This window comes from Macrobrachium nipponense, chromosome 11 (assembly GCF_015104395.2).
Source record: "Macrobrachium nipponense isolate FS-2020 chromosome 11, ASM1510439v2, whole genome shotgun sequence".
Taxonomy (NCBI): Eukaryota; Metazoa; Arthropoda; class Malacostraca; order Decapoda; family Palaemonidae; genus Macrobrachium; species Macrobrachium nipponense.
The window spans coordinates 989081-1005741 of NC_061087.1; the positions used below are offsets into that span (position 1 = coordinate 989081).

The 16661-nt window shown below is 35.3% G+C and overlaps 1 protein-coding gene across 7 annotated transcripts in view; it reads left to right on the forward strand.

The window, feature by feature from the left end:
* Window positions 1–16661, forward strand: part of LOC135215322 (alpha-2-macroglobulin-like) — a 494644-nt gene that overhangs the window by 158420 nt on the left and 319563 nt on the right. For all 7 annotated transcript variants that reach the window (XM_064250089.1, XM_064250270.1, XM_064249915.1 and 4 more), the window contains exons 7-8: window positions 4079–4300; window positions 15656–15799. In XM_064250089.1, coding sequence (XP_064106159.1) covers window positions 4079–4300; window positions 15656–15799 — 366 coding nt within the window. The remainder of the gene's footprint in view (window positions 1–4078; window positions 4301–15655; window positions 15800–16661) is intronic.

Consider the following 16661-nt stretch of genomic DNA (forward strand, 5'->3'; position numbering starts at 1 on the left):
CAAACGGTCCAAGAAAAAAACCCGTGATTAACTGGATCCGTGAATACTGATCCGTGAATAAGCGATGCCCACTGTATATATATATATATATATATATATATATATATATATATATATATATATATATATATATATATATATATATATATTATACAGTGGAACTGCGATGCCAATAATTCAAGTGAAGCAAGATGCAATAAAGAAAAATACAATGTTACATTTACGTTTTTTCAATAATAGTAAAAGAAAAAAAAGTTTCATATACTGTTCGGCTGAATTCAAATATTTCTGGAAAGAACAATTGCATTTATATACTGCATGCAAATATTATACAATACATACTGATACCTTTAATTTATTTAGAAGTGGTGAATACTTGCACACTACTGGTAATTAGATGCTACAGTATACTATTAAGGCATTAAATCTAAAAAACACAGTACCTATCAAAGTAACACTACAGATACAGTATATTAAATACTGTACCTTAATCACCATATGCATATGTAATATGTGTCCACTTTTGCTTAGTCTTTCTCACAATTATTCAGTGATGCTGAATGACAATGATGAAAATGATAACAGTTCAAACATTCTGGTACATTACTTGTTATTATACTTGCACTAAAGGGATTTATGCACATACAGCAATCAGAGTTTTATTAGATAAACGGCATTATTATTATTTATTGTGTAAGTGGAGGCGAGCCATCAGAGCTTCATTGTTTTCATTAGTAGGCAGCAGTTACAGCACCCATCAGAACTTCATCCTCTTTTCAGATGGAATTCTGGCTCTGACCCTCTGGAAATGCAAAATTAGTATTTCTGTTTGACCTGTATTTTTCTTGGGGAAACATAATATGATTTCTGTCTTATCTTATTTAATTATTTTTTTTTTACTTTTTATTTCTTTAAATATTGATTTATATGCTGCATGTGAACACTGAACCAGTGCAGTCCCTCAGCAATATTATCTTATGAAGACCTATTTTCTGTCCCTGCTTTTCATCTTTGTCTGATATAGCTTCTGCATGAGTAAGCTCCAAGTCACCTTATGGTAAATCAATCGGGGTGGTATCAGTTAAATCTTGAGTGCCTCTTCAAATCCATTTCTTCAAACTAACCCATTTACCTTTGCCATAGCCAAAATTTTTATTATTTCTTTCTTAGGCTTTATAATGAATACAGTTAAGTGATTGATGCATCCTGGCCAAAGATTTTTTTTCTAACATGAAATTATTGTCTGGTGTGATAACATTCTGGGCATTTTTATGAAAATGTAGCATTAGAAATGGTATAAATAGTTTATTTTCTTTATATTTTCTCTATAGGATCTTTTTTCACAGTAAACAATTCCTCCCTTAGAATGTCAAGTGTAAGGGGTCTTAATTTTCCTTATGATCCCTGTATCTAGATCTAAGTTGGATGAGACCTTGTGTTGACAATATTAATGCTTCCAGTTTTAAACTAATGGGTTTCTGAGTGGACAGAGGTTTGGTCAGAAAGTGATCTTTTACATTGTAACCTCATGTCAGGCTGACCTGTTTGATATTAAGAAAGTGCCGTACTTATCAGTTTTTGTTCCCTCTTTCCCAGAATCAGCAACCTGAAAGATGGCTCCCTTGGTTTGTTGTAAAAGTTTATGCCTTTCTTCCATTGAGTGTCTGCAGACCCACACTAAACATGATAAAGTCATTTGAAAACCTCATTTTTTCTCATCACAGAATAATGGCTTCAACAGGACAGACCATCCTAGGAAACTGCTGTGGCCTAGTCTTATTTAACATTTTGCTTATTGTCACAATCTCAAGATCTCAAGCCCATCTAGGCTTCTTTTTCAATTTTTTTTCTAAAGACTGGTTCTTGAGAATGTTCAAGAAGTTAGGTCCTTTATTAGTAGTTTAGACAAGGAGAGGATAGTGTAGCAAGTTTCCCTTTCCATACATGACCTTTTTCTTTGTTCACTGCAACCTCATAAATTTTCCCATTTGAAAGGACTCCTTAAGGGACTTTGGCATCAAAATGAAATTATGGCAGCCATCTTCCAAGCTGTTAATTCTGGGAAGTATAAAAGGTTGTTTCAACTGTAAATATCAAAATTTTAGCTTGGTGAGCACTGCTGCGTAATCCTGCAAAAGATACAGTGATGACCGAGAATGATACTGGGAGTAAAAGTAATGTACTTAGACTCGACCTGAGAAAACTGGAATTTTAATCTAATAAGAATTGTGGAATAGTTTGGTTACCTGTTATTTTGTTATTAGATGTAGAGAGTAGAGTATAAAGTCTGAAGTTGGTATATTATAATGGACTTCTTAGAATTCCAGTTAGTCGAAGGAAAGGCCCAAATCACTTTCCATCCAATAGCAATTCTATATCAAACCTTGCTTTAAAGCATGTATAGAAACAAAAGTAATAAGAATTATTCATGTTATCTCTTTAAGATAGGTGTACATGTGATATGAAATAAGCAAAATGTAGCGTTCAAAAACTTCATCACAGTAGCCTAGCTTAATCACTGTTAATTGAAGACCAAAAAGAGCATAATTTACCTTTAAAAGTTATTTTTCTTTCTTTACATATTAGAAATTACAATATCATCCCAAATGTTATCACTATAGTATTTAAATTTTACTCTGATCTTTATAGATATTTGAAAGATGGCATCAGTTATTTGCTGACTTGCATTGAATTTCATACAACCTCCTTTAATTTTTAATTTCCTCTGATACAAAAGGCCTTGTTAGGGTTTTTATTGGAATTTAATTCTTCCAAGGATTTTAGTCTTTGTCCTGTATACTTGAAAAAAATAGCACTTTGTATCAAAATGTATCAAAATGAGATGTTGGTAATGACAACTAATTCAACCCAGACACTGCTTGTACATTGTAATTATTCTTTTTCACATTTTCTCATTTCTTTTCCCTTAGAGGTTACTATGGAAATAAGACACACTATAAATTATTTATTTAACAACAAAGCTCAATTTTATCCCTAAGTATAATATGGTAATAATAATGATAATAATCTGTCATAAAAATCCACAATTATATATTAGAGTATATTACTGTGTAAAATAAACATAAACGTTTGAACCTCACCAGTGTTGACGTTAAAATGTTAAGTGAGAAGAGGGTAATTTCCTCATGAAGAGCATCTAAAAAGGTGGATGGCATGAGAAGATAGCCCATCATCGAAGAGCTGGTTTGGGTGTTGTTACGTTATTCCAAATTCAACAGGCAGTAGCGCCAACCTCCTTGATCTTCAAACTTGCGATGTGGTTCCTGCTTGCACTGCGTGGATGCCATAATCGGAAACATCCAAAGGGATGTTGGGCTATCTGGAGAGAGAAGGGAAGAGGAAGCAGAGCAACACCTGAACCAGCACTTTGATGAAGGGCTGTTATCTTCTAGCCCCGCCCACCTTTTTAGATGCCCTTCATAAGGGAACTACCTTCTTCTCGTCTAACATTTTAACATCAACTCTGATGAGAAACAACATTCAAACGTTCGATAGTCTATGTTTGATTTACATAGTAATATTCTCTAATATATAAATGTGGATTTTTAAAACACAGATTGTTCTTCATGAGACTGGGAATTTCTTAACAATGACAATGATAATATAAGACAAAAATAAAATGACATTAATAATAAACATAAAACTTAGGAACTTACTCTTTAGTGGGAATTTTTGTTCATGGGCTGAGGATGCTACCTCTGCACCAGATCAGAATGGAAATGTCTACATTTTGGTAGCACATCTTTACTGCCACAAAGGTGCTGACAGGCCTGGATTCACAAACAATTAGGTGGTGGCCGCATTGTTCATGGAGTGTGTATGAGGGTACACAGATAGGCTGTTGTAGACAGTACACGTAATGGGTTTGAGATAAAATGGATATCGCATATGAGTTGCAGAGTTTTTGCACTTTATTTATGGATGAAATAGATTAATCATTCATAAATATTGTAGTGAAACTGTTGTAATTTTGTATGGTTATAATATATTTCGAAAGGTATCTTTTTTAGTCAACAACTTTCATCTGTTAATATAAATAATGTTTTCAATGTTACAGATCTCAGGATGTGAAGACATTCGTATATCATCTGAAGATGTCAAGCTGAATGGACCTGATTATTCTGTTTACAGCTTATCAGCTACAGCTGTAGTCACTGAAGATGGCACAGGGGAGGAGTTTCTTGACAATTCAAAGATTGAAATTGAACGAACTGCACTGAAGTTCAAGTCTGTTGGCAAGGAGATTTTCATAAAGCCAAATTTGCCATTTACAGGAAAGGTACTAGGTTATTGAATGTTTGGTGAAAACATATTTGTTACAATATTGGTTCTATAAATTACAAAAAAACCATTAATTTACAAGAGTTTCTTTATGTTAAGACTGAGAACTCAGACTTGAATTCAGATTTAACGAAAGTGGTAACACACTTATCAGGATCGCATATAGAGAGTGTACTCTGTGTCACTCACCAAAATAGTAAATTGTCTTGTTTGGTGTTGAGACGAAGTCATCTTTGGTAGCTCCAGTTGGCAGGTAGCATGAATTCTCCCTTTGGTTTTCTTTACTCTTTTACTGAATATATCTTTACAGTATTGTGGCTTCTTTATTTTCATTTTGTTTTTTAATGTTAGTTACATTATGCTTAAAAAACAGGTTTTGACATGCAAAAAAGGCACTGCTGTGAGTCTTTGAAGGAGTTACACTCTCATGGGTCCAACCAATTACAAAGAAAATCTTGTTGGTACAGTGATAGAATATAAAGGACTCAAGTCAGGAGAGCACTGTTTCCTGTCCTAAGACTGCCTTGGGTCTCAAATGTGGCAACAGTGTATGCCGGCCAACTTCATTACACTTCAGGTCTGTGCAAGATTATTGTTCACCCCAGTCCTGTGCCTTTTTGTCAGGGAAGGTGGCTGGGTTTGAGGACTCACAGCAGCTACCAAAAATAGGTTTTTCCTTCATTTAAATGTTTGTATATAGTGTAGCCGCTGTTCATCCTCAGATAAATCCCAACTAACCAGGTTAATTTTTGGTCCGAGGCATAGTCACTGGTTATTAACCAATTTCTTTATTTGGATACCCATCGAGTTTGGCAATAAAGAGCAGAAAACAACAAATGAACCAATATCTGTACTTTATTGGTCTTTGTGGTTCAAATGTGACTTACCTAATTATGTCAGGTATGGCTGCTGGATTATTGTACCTTCCCCAGCATATCTCAGTATAACCACCACACTCATTTTTGCAGCAAATATGCCTTGCTATACAACTTCTTAATTCCAGAGGTCCTTTATTCCTCACACTGTTGGATTGTGGACCAGTCTCCCTAAGGATGTCAGACAAATGTAACTTCAAAAGTTCAAGCAAAGATGTAATGCATTACTGCCCTAGTACTGTTCTCCTTGCTTTTTAATATATTTTTATCTATTTGTTAATTTATTAGTTTTTTTTAATAAGTGAGATCTCTTCTTTGTGTTTCCCTTTACCTTCTCTTCCTAATGAATGCTGTATTCTTTGGTCCCTGTAAGCTTGTTCGATATGAATACTATTCATACAGTAATACATAATAATAATAATTTCAAGAATTTTTTTTTTATCCAAGGTAAAGTCACAGGTTATCAACCATTTTCTTTATTCTTTATACCCATTAGGGTCTGGCAGTAAAGAACAGGAGACACATGAACCTAAAAATTTATTATCTGTGGTGGTTCTACAGTGACTTCTCTAATTATGTCAGGTCTGGCTGCAGGACAAGGGCTGTGTGTAGGTTCTCTGAAACATTGCAGGGCACTGGAGGAGAATGTCATCCACTGAACGCCTTTACAATGGCCTAGATTCATCTGCAAAATGCCATTGGTGCCTGGGACTGTACTCCTGAACTAGAAGAAAGACAATGCACTTCCATAGAGGCGCCACATCAATGGCTGTCTGTCGCAACCCGGGATGCAACAACAGGTTTGACTACTCATGAGTAGACCCCACCAACCTCCCTTGGGCTTCCATTCAGTATTGGGAAAGACCACTTTGTCCAGAAATTCTATATGCTCAACCTCAAATAGTTGCAAGGATGCACATTGAGGTGTCTCGCCAAGGGTTACCAGCATCATTCTCATGGGCAGATATTGGTGCCCATACTTACCTTGATTTGAGGTTTTATTGTCTGACCTGGTCTTATTATTGCTACCAGTCGGAACACTGGGAGTGAGTAGGCTGTGTCTTATGTATCCATTCTGATTTCAATCAGGACCTAGACAGCTGGTTCAATTTCTTTTTGGGCTTAGGTTTTCTATTACCCTGTTCCTATGACTTAAGGTTTTTGGTGAGAAAACTCTCTCTCCCTGGGCAGACTGTGCAGCCTCTCAGTCCTCTAGCTTAAAGGATGAAAGATTTTTGTACATTAAACAGGATTCCATATCCAGGACAGACCTGAATTCCTCTTGGAAATCATGGATAGCATCTCTGTGCTGATGCTCAGTAACAAGTAAGCCCTCAAAGGAGTTACACTAACATGGGGTCATCCTTGATACTGTTCATGAGTTCCTCCCAGAATTCTAAAAGTACTGCAAGCAGAATTTTTCCACCAGGGAAGTCTGCATGAACTTATGAACCATGGCAGTCATATCACCACTGCCTTGCAGTATAGAAAGTACAGCAAACTGAATATTGTATTAGGGAAGCTGTAATGATCTGATGAGCCAAGGCAGTTGTATCATCAATCCCTGGCAGTACAGGAAGTACAGCTAGTGGAATTTTCCTATCAGGGAAACCTGCATGAACTGGTTGAGCCAAGGCAGTTGTATCATCATTGTTTGGCAGTACATATAGAAGTCCAAGATAAATTGCTGCCTATAGAAGACACTTCAGATGGGGTTGAGTGGACCCTATCAGGGCCCTCTCAATACAAGATTGATGTTTGGGAAAGGCAAGATTTTCATTTGAAATATCACAAGGAAGTTTCATTGGCTATATCCAATTCATGTTGGGTATCAGTGACCTCTCTCCCAAGGAAAAACTCTTCGTCTCCATTGGAGCAGTAGAAGTGGTAGTTCCTAGATTTCATTGCTTTTGGAGTACAGTGGCCCAAATGTGGATACTGCTTTGAGAGGGATAAAAACACTGCCATAATTCTGCTGGACCAATGTCTAATAGTATCCTCCTCCTGTATTCCTATCAAAACCAATTAAAAACGAGTTCTTTCATCATTTAAACTTGCTGCCAAAAGCATGGAGCATATTTCACACATGTCCAGCCACCAACTAAATTCTCCTTTATTTTTTCAATGGCTGGCTTACGGTAGGTAACGAGGAGCCATATTTGAATATCTTCCTAGCTTAATCTTTTCTACTCACAACAATCATTCAAGCTATCCAGCTGCTCACATTCCTCGGTTCCATTTTAACCCAGCTTGGGACTTTGAACAACACCACAAGACTTACAACCCATATATTCCCATGAAACCAGAGCTCTCTCCTACCCTACCAACACACCAGATCCATGCTACCTTTCTCCCCTCTCATGTTTTGTTTTTGTTTTTTTCCCCATGCCACTGCCATCTTGTCTTATATGATGTCATAACACATCTTAAATACGTTAATACATTTTCTAAAGTCAAACATGTTTCCCGTACCTTACAATATCTATTTTTAATCTCTTACTACGGACACCAGTACTCTATTTTATTGCAGTCATTAGTGTTTTGCTGTCAGTATTACCCAACACTTCCAATTTTCTCCCTCCTACTACCTCTTCCCACAAATGTTTGAAATATTTCAATCCCTCTATGGCCTTCCCCACACTCAGAGCTTCTGCTTCAATAATGGATTTTTATACTCTTAGGGATTTTCTGGACTTCCACCATATGGAACTTTTCCTCTGACCATCTGACAGGGGTATAACATAACTCAATTGAGTATGGCCATCTTCTACGTTCCCAGATGAAGCATCTGTACAGTAATACCTTGGGTTACGAATTTAATCCGTTCCAGAACCTGCTTCGTAACCTAAAAAATTCGTAACCCAAATGGATTTTCCCATAAGAATGTTATAAAAAGCAAATAATGCGTTCCATCCGACCATGAATAACCATTTCAATTCATATTTTTCCATTTATTTTTGTTCACTAAGGTTGAAAATTCGTGTAGGAATTACATAAAATTTAATAAAATTGAAGAATGAAATTAAATATAAACACTAGATTTAATATGCATACACAGTAAAACCTGAACTTTACCTTTGGCGAGTGTGGCTGCTGGCTTGACGGAGACGGGAGGAGGGGAAGGGTGAGGAGGAGAGGGTTAGGGCTTGGGGGGGAAATCTCCCTCCGTGAACACTTCTGGAAGACTTTCTGGTTCTTTCTCTAGAGAGCACCGTTCACTACGATCACTAATTTTACGCTTACGCAACACTATGTTGTCTTTCACAATTTTGAAAAAATATTTTTCTATGAGCAAATTTTCTACATCGTCGAGAATATAAGGCCGTTGTTTCGTCAATACTGTGACACCTTTTGATGCTTTACTGGCTTTAATTTCTTCATTTTTCTTCAAAATAGTGCAGATCGTTGATTGCGACCTTTATCATGCATTTGGATAATTTCCTTCTTCATTTCGACTGTAATCATCTCCTTCTTTCTTATGCTTTCCTTCTTGCTGCTTGCCTTCGTCATCTTGGGAGCCATTGTCTTTCAGTATTTGGGTAATAGTAATGTATAAGCACTATCACGGAAACACAACACGTGCGCAAATCACTAAGCAAATTTGAGAGCGTATCACGGACAGATGCGTTCAATCTTACCGCCAGCGAGATATTGAAAGAGTTATGGTTTAAAAAGGGTCAAGGGATGCGTAGGAGGAAGTCACGTGACCCTCGTTAAGTTTTGGCCGAAAAAATGCATTCGCAGATACCCCACGCTCATCCGATGTAAAAACAAAAGTAGGCGTTAAGTTTTGGCCGAAAAAAAATGCGTTCGCAGATCCCACACTCATCCGATGTAAACAAATCAGGCGGCCTCCCATGATGGAAATTCGCGCATTCGTATTCCAAGCGAAATTCGTATTCCAGAATGAGGGCGTCACTTCGTAAGTTAAAAAATTCGTATACTAATCGGTTCGTAACCCAAAGTATTACTGTATAGGCTTCCCAATAAATCTTTTCTTCTTCCAACTCATTTATTATAACTTCTCCCATTAGTTTGTTCTTAGTTTTTCTCACAATTTTAATAAGTTTTCTCATATCTTTAGTCGTTCCTTCCTTTAAAGCTTTACTTAATTAACTAACATCATATGATATTTCAGGCATGGTATTTCCTACCACTGATCTATACTCTGTTAACTCCTTTTGTCCTAACACTATTATACTACCTGTAAATCTTCTAGCCTCTGGTTCTCTTATAGAATTTATATACTGTACTGCCACTGATTAAGACAAAATCTATTTTCCTTAAGCTCTACTATTACAGTGAAACACCCCCCTCTGGATTTGCGGACTCACGTATTCACCGATTTCTCTCCGGTATTTTTTGCCTTTAAGCTTCTCCACTACTTTTACCACCAAACAATCCCCTGCTTTTGCTGTGACCTTGAGCCCATAAACAGTTTTCTTCAATTTCCATAATCCACTCTAACCATCTTCCCTAGGTGGGTTTAAATAGAGTACTTCTCTTTTAATTTGTCACCTTGTAATATGCATTTTTTACATCTAATGTATAACAATTCCAATGTTTCAATTTGCTTATTGTCAAATAAAATTTTAAAATCTTAGCATTGCATGTGGGAGGGTCTTTTTCCTGGAGAGAGCACTGAAACATTATGTATACTATTTGAAAGGATGAGAAAGATCAGAGACCCTTCTCAGAATCTATGGTGTTCTGTTAAGAATGCATTGCATGCTTTATCCATAAAAGCTTTGGCTTTCTTTTAAAAGATGTGATTGCAGAGTCACTCAAGAGTTCAAGAAGGCATCAGACATCTTCCCATTATTTAAAGTTAAGGCTCATGAAATAAACATAGCCTCTTGCTCTCCACGATTGTGAAGTCCACATATTGGAGATGCAGGTCAGTGTTCACTGCACTTTATCTTTATGAAGCAGAGACAATCTACGATAATTGTAGTATGTTAGGTCCATTCTCCAAGGGTGGCTTGGTACTGGAGGACGAAGGATAGAAGTATTGCTCCTATTTACGTGTCTCGTAGCCTTAAGATTGATGAGCTCATCTTGGGAAGCCTGGTGGTACTGTGTACTGTACTGGAGTGCCCTCCAGTCATCATTTTTACGGATGGATTATGATTAAATTTTTTATATGGTCTAGGTAAAATTTTTTCTAGTCATTACTGTTTTACTGTGCCTAGGGCAAGGGCATTTATATGTTGGATAGTTGGCTTTAGCAGCCTTCAGAGTACTCCCTTGTTACAAAGCACCCACTTAAGTAGAGGCGACCCAGGGGTCTAAAACCATGCCACTACAGGTCGAGATGAGCTCTGACCAGAGGCAGTATCTACCTCCTGAAGCCCTCACCAGCTAAGGTTACAACAAGCATTTAACAATACTAGCGAACTTAGGTATTTCAAATTCATTTCCTTTTCTGAATGTTTTTTGAGTACTATATGTCCACATAGCCCACCTCTTGTCAATGTGGGATTCATCTGTGAAATTACTTGTTAGTTACTTATATAAAAATGATATTTTTTATAACAGAATAAGGTTTCCTATTTACATACCAGGTAATTACATAATGGGAGCTTTCCCACCTCCTCTTATGGACATAGGACACAAATGAATTGAGAGCTTCAGCTGTGTTGTACCTAGTACTTCTTAAAAGTGGGCAGGGTAGTTACCTACACCCAAAGAAAAAGAGGGCTACCACGAATTTCAAAGTAGACACTAATAGTTATGTACTAATTACTTGGTAAGGATATATAAAACCTTGTTTTGTTATAAAAATATTTTACTAATTAGCAATGATAAAATTATGAAATCTCTCACACATTAGTGATAGAGAGAACAGTGAGCTCTGTTGATGAATAGGCAGTTGCTTAGGCTAGTATATGGGTAATCATTTTTTCCCAATAAATTTACTTATAATTAATGATTTTGTATGTCATAATAAGGCTTAATTTAAAATAATATTTTTAAGGTCCATTTCGTGGTTTCTTGTTCCAGAATTTTTTGCTAGTCTGGCTCCCAGTTGGTTCTGTTGATTCTGATCCATTGGACTTGTACTGTATTTTAAAACATTACAATTTTGTAAAGCATAGCTTGTTTTATCACACACTCTTTACTTCTCCAATGACAACCTATTGGGCACTATGCATAAATCTTAACTTACTAGAGGCTCTGAATAAGGTGAAATTGTTGTGGAGCAAAACTCAAATTCATTGATATCTGTAGTAAATTTGAACTTTTGGAAAAGCAATGTATAATTATTCAGTTTTGAGTTCATTATTCATTCATTGATAAAAATTTATGAAAAATTCACCAATAGAATTTGCACATTGAAGTTCTATCGGGATGCCTATGAAGATGCCTTAATTTCTTACTTACACCTTATACTAGTTTAGAAACTTGATTCATTGCATAGAAATAGCATCCTAATGTATTTTGACTTGGATGTTTAGTGCTAATAATAAGTAAGAGTTTTTTGAACCTCATGAATATTAGATGCATATGGATCACTATGTCAAGAGTCTTCAAGGGGGACTTTTCACATAATGAATTGTGCTTATTTTCGCATAAGTAGTCTTAACGTGACATTTATTATGTATGAGGATGACATGATATTTGACAAGTAATTCAGTCTTAACTACCTGCCGTACATTGTAACACTGCAATAGTGTTTTGGAGTCAGCACTCAGTATGTGGCAGACCAGATGGGAGGCTAAATTACCTCTTAATATCATTATTTTTTTCCAGTACAGTAGAGCCTCAGTTCTCGACGATAATTCGTTCCAGAAGGAGCGTCGAAAATCGATTATTTCGAGAACTGAATCAAGTTTTCCCATAAGAAATAACTGAAAATGGATTAATCCGTTCTTGACCATCAGTTATTACCCTAACCTTGCCTTTTTATACAATACATTACATGTAAATTACAACTAAATAAGTTAAAAGTTAAATAAATATCATGTTAAACGTATATTTATAATTGTAAATGTATAATATACAGTATAAAAGAAAACTAGCCTAGCCTACGTCCAACCGATTGTTGACCAAGCGCCATAGGCTACCTAGGTAAATAGTAAGTAGAACGTAGTGCAGTGGGTAGGCATAAAACGTGTTGCTAACATAATAAAAACATTGAAAAGCAAGTCTAATTATTACAGTAAATTAATAAACTATTAAAATTAAACCCAATTCATATTTATAAAAAAACTTGCAAAAGTTTGCCTACAGTAAGTCGGCATTTTAGGATGTAAACAAACCATAGCGCAGCCCTAGTGGTTTATATCAGGACTATGGTAGTAAACAAACCATATCTCGCTATAAGCCTAGAAACGTTTACATTCGATATTAATTTATGGTAAATCTTTTACGGAGTCGACTGCAAACTGTATACAAAATCGCTTGAAAATTATCTTTCAGTAAATGTAATGTTAGGATACTTACGATTTTGTTTCATAAATGTCCTTATAAAAAAGGTGCATCTTTTACTGCAAATTATCCAATATCAGGGCTGGTTTCAAGCTTATTGGACTTTGACAATTATTATGGTACTGCATGGTACATATATACGTACGTATAAGTAAAATAATCTTCTTAATGTCTTTAATTACTATACCATTACGTACCAGCATCTCTTGAGTTTAATATCAAGCCAACTTTTTTTTTTTACGAGGACGCTTATAAACGAAGCATACAGATTGCGTTCGTTACCGCGCACGCGTTGCATATGTAAACTGTGTCACTACCAGACCTCATACGTAAACATTGACGTCTTTTTACAGTAGACATAAAAGAATCGTCTTAATTTCTATAATTATTCTATACCATAACAGCTTCTCTGATTAAGCTAAGGCTAACCTCCTCTTTACCAGCAAGCTTAACAAAGATTAAGATTGCGTTCGCTACCGAACGGCACACGTTACGTATGTGACATTGGTTTCACTACCAAATTTCACACGTAAACAATGACGTATTTTTACAGTAGATATAAAAGAATCTACTTAATTTCTATAATTAATGTATACCGTAGCAGATTCTGAGTTAACCTAAGGCTAAGCTCTTCTTTACTGGCACGCTTAAAAAGCTTAGATTGCGTTGCTACCGAACCGAACATGTTACGTATGTAACTGGTTTCACTACCAAATCTTACACGTAAACATTTACGTATTACAGTACGACATAAAAGATTCTTAATTTCTTAATTACTACGCACTTAATATGGCATAGTGGCTTCTCTGATATAAGCTATGACTAACTTCTTCTTTACCGGCAAGCGTAAGAAAGCTTAAAGATTGCATTCGCTACCGAACCGCACACGTAACCTACGTATGTAACATTGCCTTCACTCCAAACCTAACACTTAAATACGTATTGCATTTGCTACTGAAACGCGCGCCTCAAGTGTGAGCATGGCTTTAGAATATTACGCTTGAAAAAAAATCAAGCAAGGGTGCTTGATTAAATCTTTTTTTCGCTCATCACTTTCATGCAGAGGAGAGGATAGACGAAACTTAAGGTTTATTTTGGAGTTGGAAATAATGGAAACATTTTGAAGAAGGAAAACGCGATATGCCATGTAAACACTTTTCCATTATTTCAGAGATTAACAATAGCAAAAGGTTTTAATAGATAGCCAGTAGTAATGTTGGGACCCATGATGAATCAAAAGGTAACTGCGTATAGAGTTGATACCACCGAAAAAGCAAACGAAATGCGAGCAAGGTGTACAAGACACGACACATGTTTGAATGTGTGTAAACATTAGTTGCGGACTTTAAACAATGCCGAGTCGAGTGGCGTCACCAGTGTTACCAACCGTTTTGCTAAATTATGCTAGTCGGTCCAAGCAAGAATTTATGCCAAATATGGTGCAATTTTGTGCCAGAATTATGCTATTAATCTATCATTATCTCATTTCTCTAATGCATTTGAGCTAAAACAACGATGTAATGGAAATTTAAAACATTTATATATTAGGTGAAATGATACAAAGTGACGAACAGACAATATTATAACTAATAATTTGATGATCTTTACATGTTAGGAAACTCATAATAAAACACCATTTTTCTTTAATAGATCACATATGCAATCACTAGTACACTATTTGATATGCAATCACTATTATACTATTTGACAAATGTGTGAAGATCACACATACAAATGTGAAGAAAAACAACAAATTTTACTTATTACTGCATCATTATCATGCCACTCAGAACCATTTTTCTTTAACAGGTCACATAAACAATTAATAAATACTTGAAAATGTGTGAAAATTACTTCAAATATAACATTTTGTTATTTACTGATATTTACTGAAAAATTAAAACTAAAAAAAAGGTAAACAAACAAACCAGTCTCTACTCAAGAAGAAAAACATACGTACTTATTACTTGATCATTATCATGCCACTGAAACACTATTTTTCTTTAACAGATCACATACACAATGAATAAATACTTGAAAATTGTGTGAAAATCCCTTCAGACATAATTAAAATTTTGATAACAACTGAAAAAAATAAAACTTAAAAAAGGGAAAAAAGTAATTCTTTACTCATGAAGAAAAAACATTATTAACACTTTACTGATCGTTTGTCATGCCACTGTGGGTGTTTATTTATATTCACAAAATTTAACATTCCTTAGTTGGGTTCAAACTTAGCAATTAACTCATTTGTTAGTGCTGCTTTTGAGGCAATTTCACTTGAAGATACATTCACTGTAGCTGTGTATGAAATTGAGGAATTTTCTGCATTTTATTTAAAATTTTAGTGAAAATACATTCTAAAATTGTACTAGAACCCTAAGTGTGAAAGAAATTATGCTAAGCTCCAATTCTTGGGTCAAATTATGCTAAAAAACATGAAATTATGCTACATTTGGTAGCACTGGATGACGCCAACTAGCGGCGGCTGGCGGAAACAGTTTTGTTTACAAACATCATATGGTCAGGGGTCGGAAACTGGTTTTTTGGTTGAAAACAGATACAAAGTTTATTGGAAATTTAGTGGCGAAATCCGATTATGTCGAGTTCTAATACGGTCGTGAACCGGGTCTCTACTGTATATGAAGAATTGTATTTTGCAATTCTGTAACTGAACTAGTTCGTTGCATGTACTATTGAAACTTCTCAATGATTTCTGTATGTTATGTTGTACAATTCATAATTTGACGCTGACAGTCCTGGCTGTCTCTGAATCAACAGTATTAATTGAAATTTTAGAATAATTTGTTCTTTCTCCGTACACATGCTTCAAGCAACTTGCACTGTTTGCTTACCTTCCAATTTTTTTAATCAAAGCAATTACTCTGCATTCCTTCATATATTAGGAATAAAGGCATTTATGCAGCTATGGTCAGCATAATTTGAGATATTGAAATCGTTTCAGAAGTTAGTATTATTTTTGCTGGATTGTAAATGTTTTGCCAAAAATAAATTTAGAACATTATTAAGCTGTTTTTATTTTTCAGGTTAAAGCTGAATGGCCAGATGGTTCTCCTGCTTCAGAAGAATTGATGGAAGTATGTGCTGGCTCAGTCTGCAAAAACATGTCAACAACCTCAGATGGAATCCTAGAATTCCTGGTCCCAAATAACATCAGTGAGAGCATTTATGTAAGTATGATCTAATTTCATTCATCAAAATATCAAGTACACCAATTTGCTATATGAACTTAGTCATACAGATTGAGTTTATTTTTTTAAATCTTGCCTATATTGATTCAGCAAAGGTGCACAAAATAATGACAACCCTCAAAATTTGATTCCCTTGCTTTGCATAGCAGTTTTTTATTTATTTTTTTTCCATGTGATATCCATGTATATGTAGGACTACTTCACATAGTAGGCTCTTTGTACCAGTCTGGATATGGTTCTAAAGAGGAGATTGAGAAAAAAAAAAGATTCTCAAGAAGTATACCTTGGGAGCCCCATAGATTACTATCCCAGATATTACAGTTGTGCTCGGTAGTCTACATACACATAGATATTGCTGACCAGTATATGTACTGGGATGTAAATATAAACAGTTCTTTAAAACAATACTGTTATTTGGCAAATTTCTATGAGACTGCCAGCATTGTTAACTTACCAAAAATGGCTGTTTTGTACGTCCTGAAATATGTAAACATTATATTATTATTCTTCAAATGATTCCTTACTTTATATTAAAGCTCATGGAGGTACATATATGTATTTCAGTCACAGCATTGTACATTTAACACTACGTATTGTACTAAAATTCTAACATTACTTGAGCAGCACAAAAAAGTTTTGCCACTCTAATTCACCAAACATAGTATGTTATTGCATCTAGCAGTCTTAGAAAATTAATGGAATAGCTGTGTAAAAGTAACAAACATTTTATTTCCATTAATCTTTCACAAAATATTAATTCCTAAGTCTGTTACAAGCAAATCAGTGTGCAGTAAAAAATTTAAATAATCCAGAATTCTCTCTCTCTCTCTCTCTCTCTCTC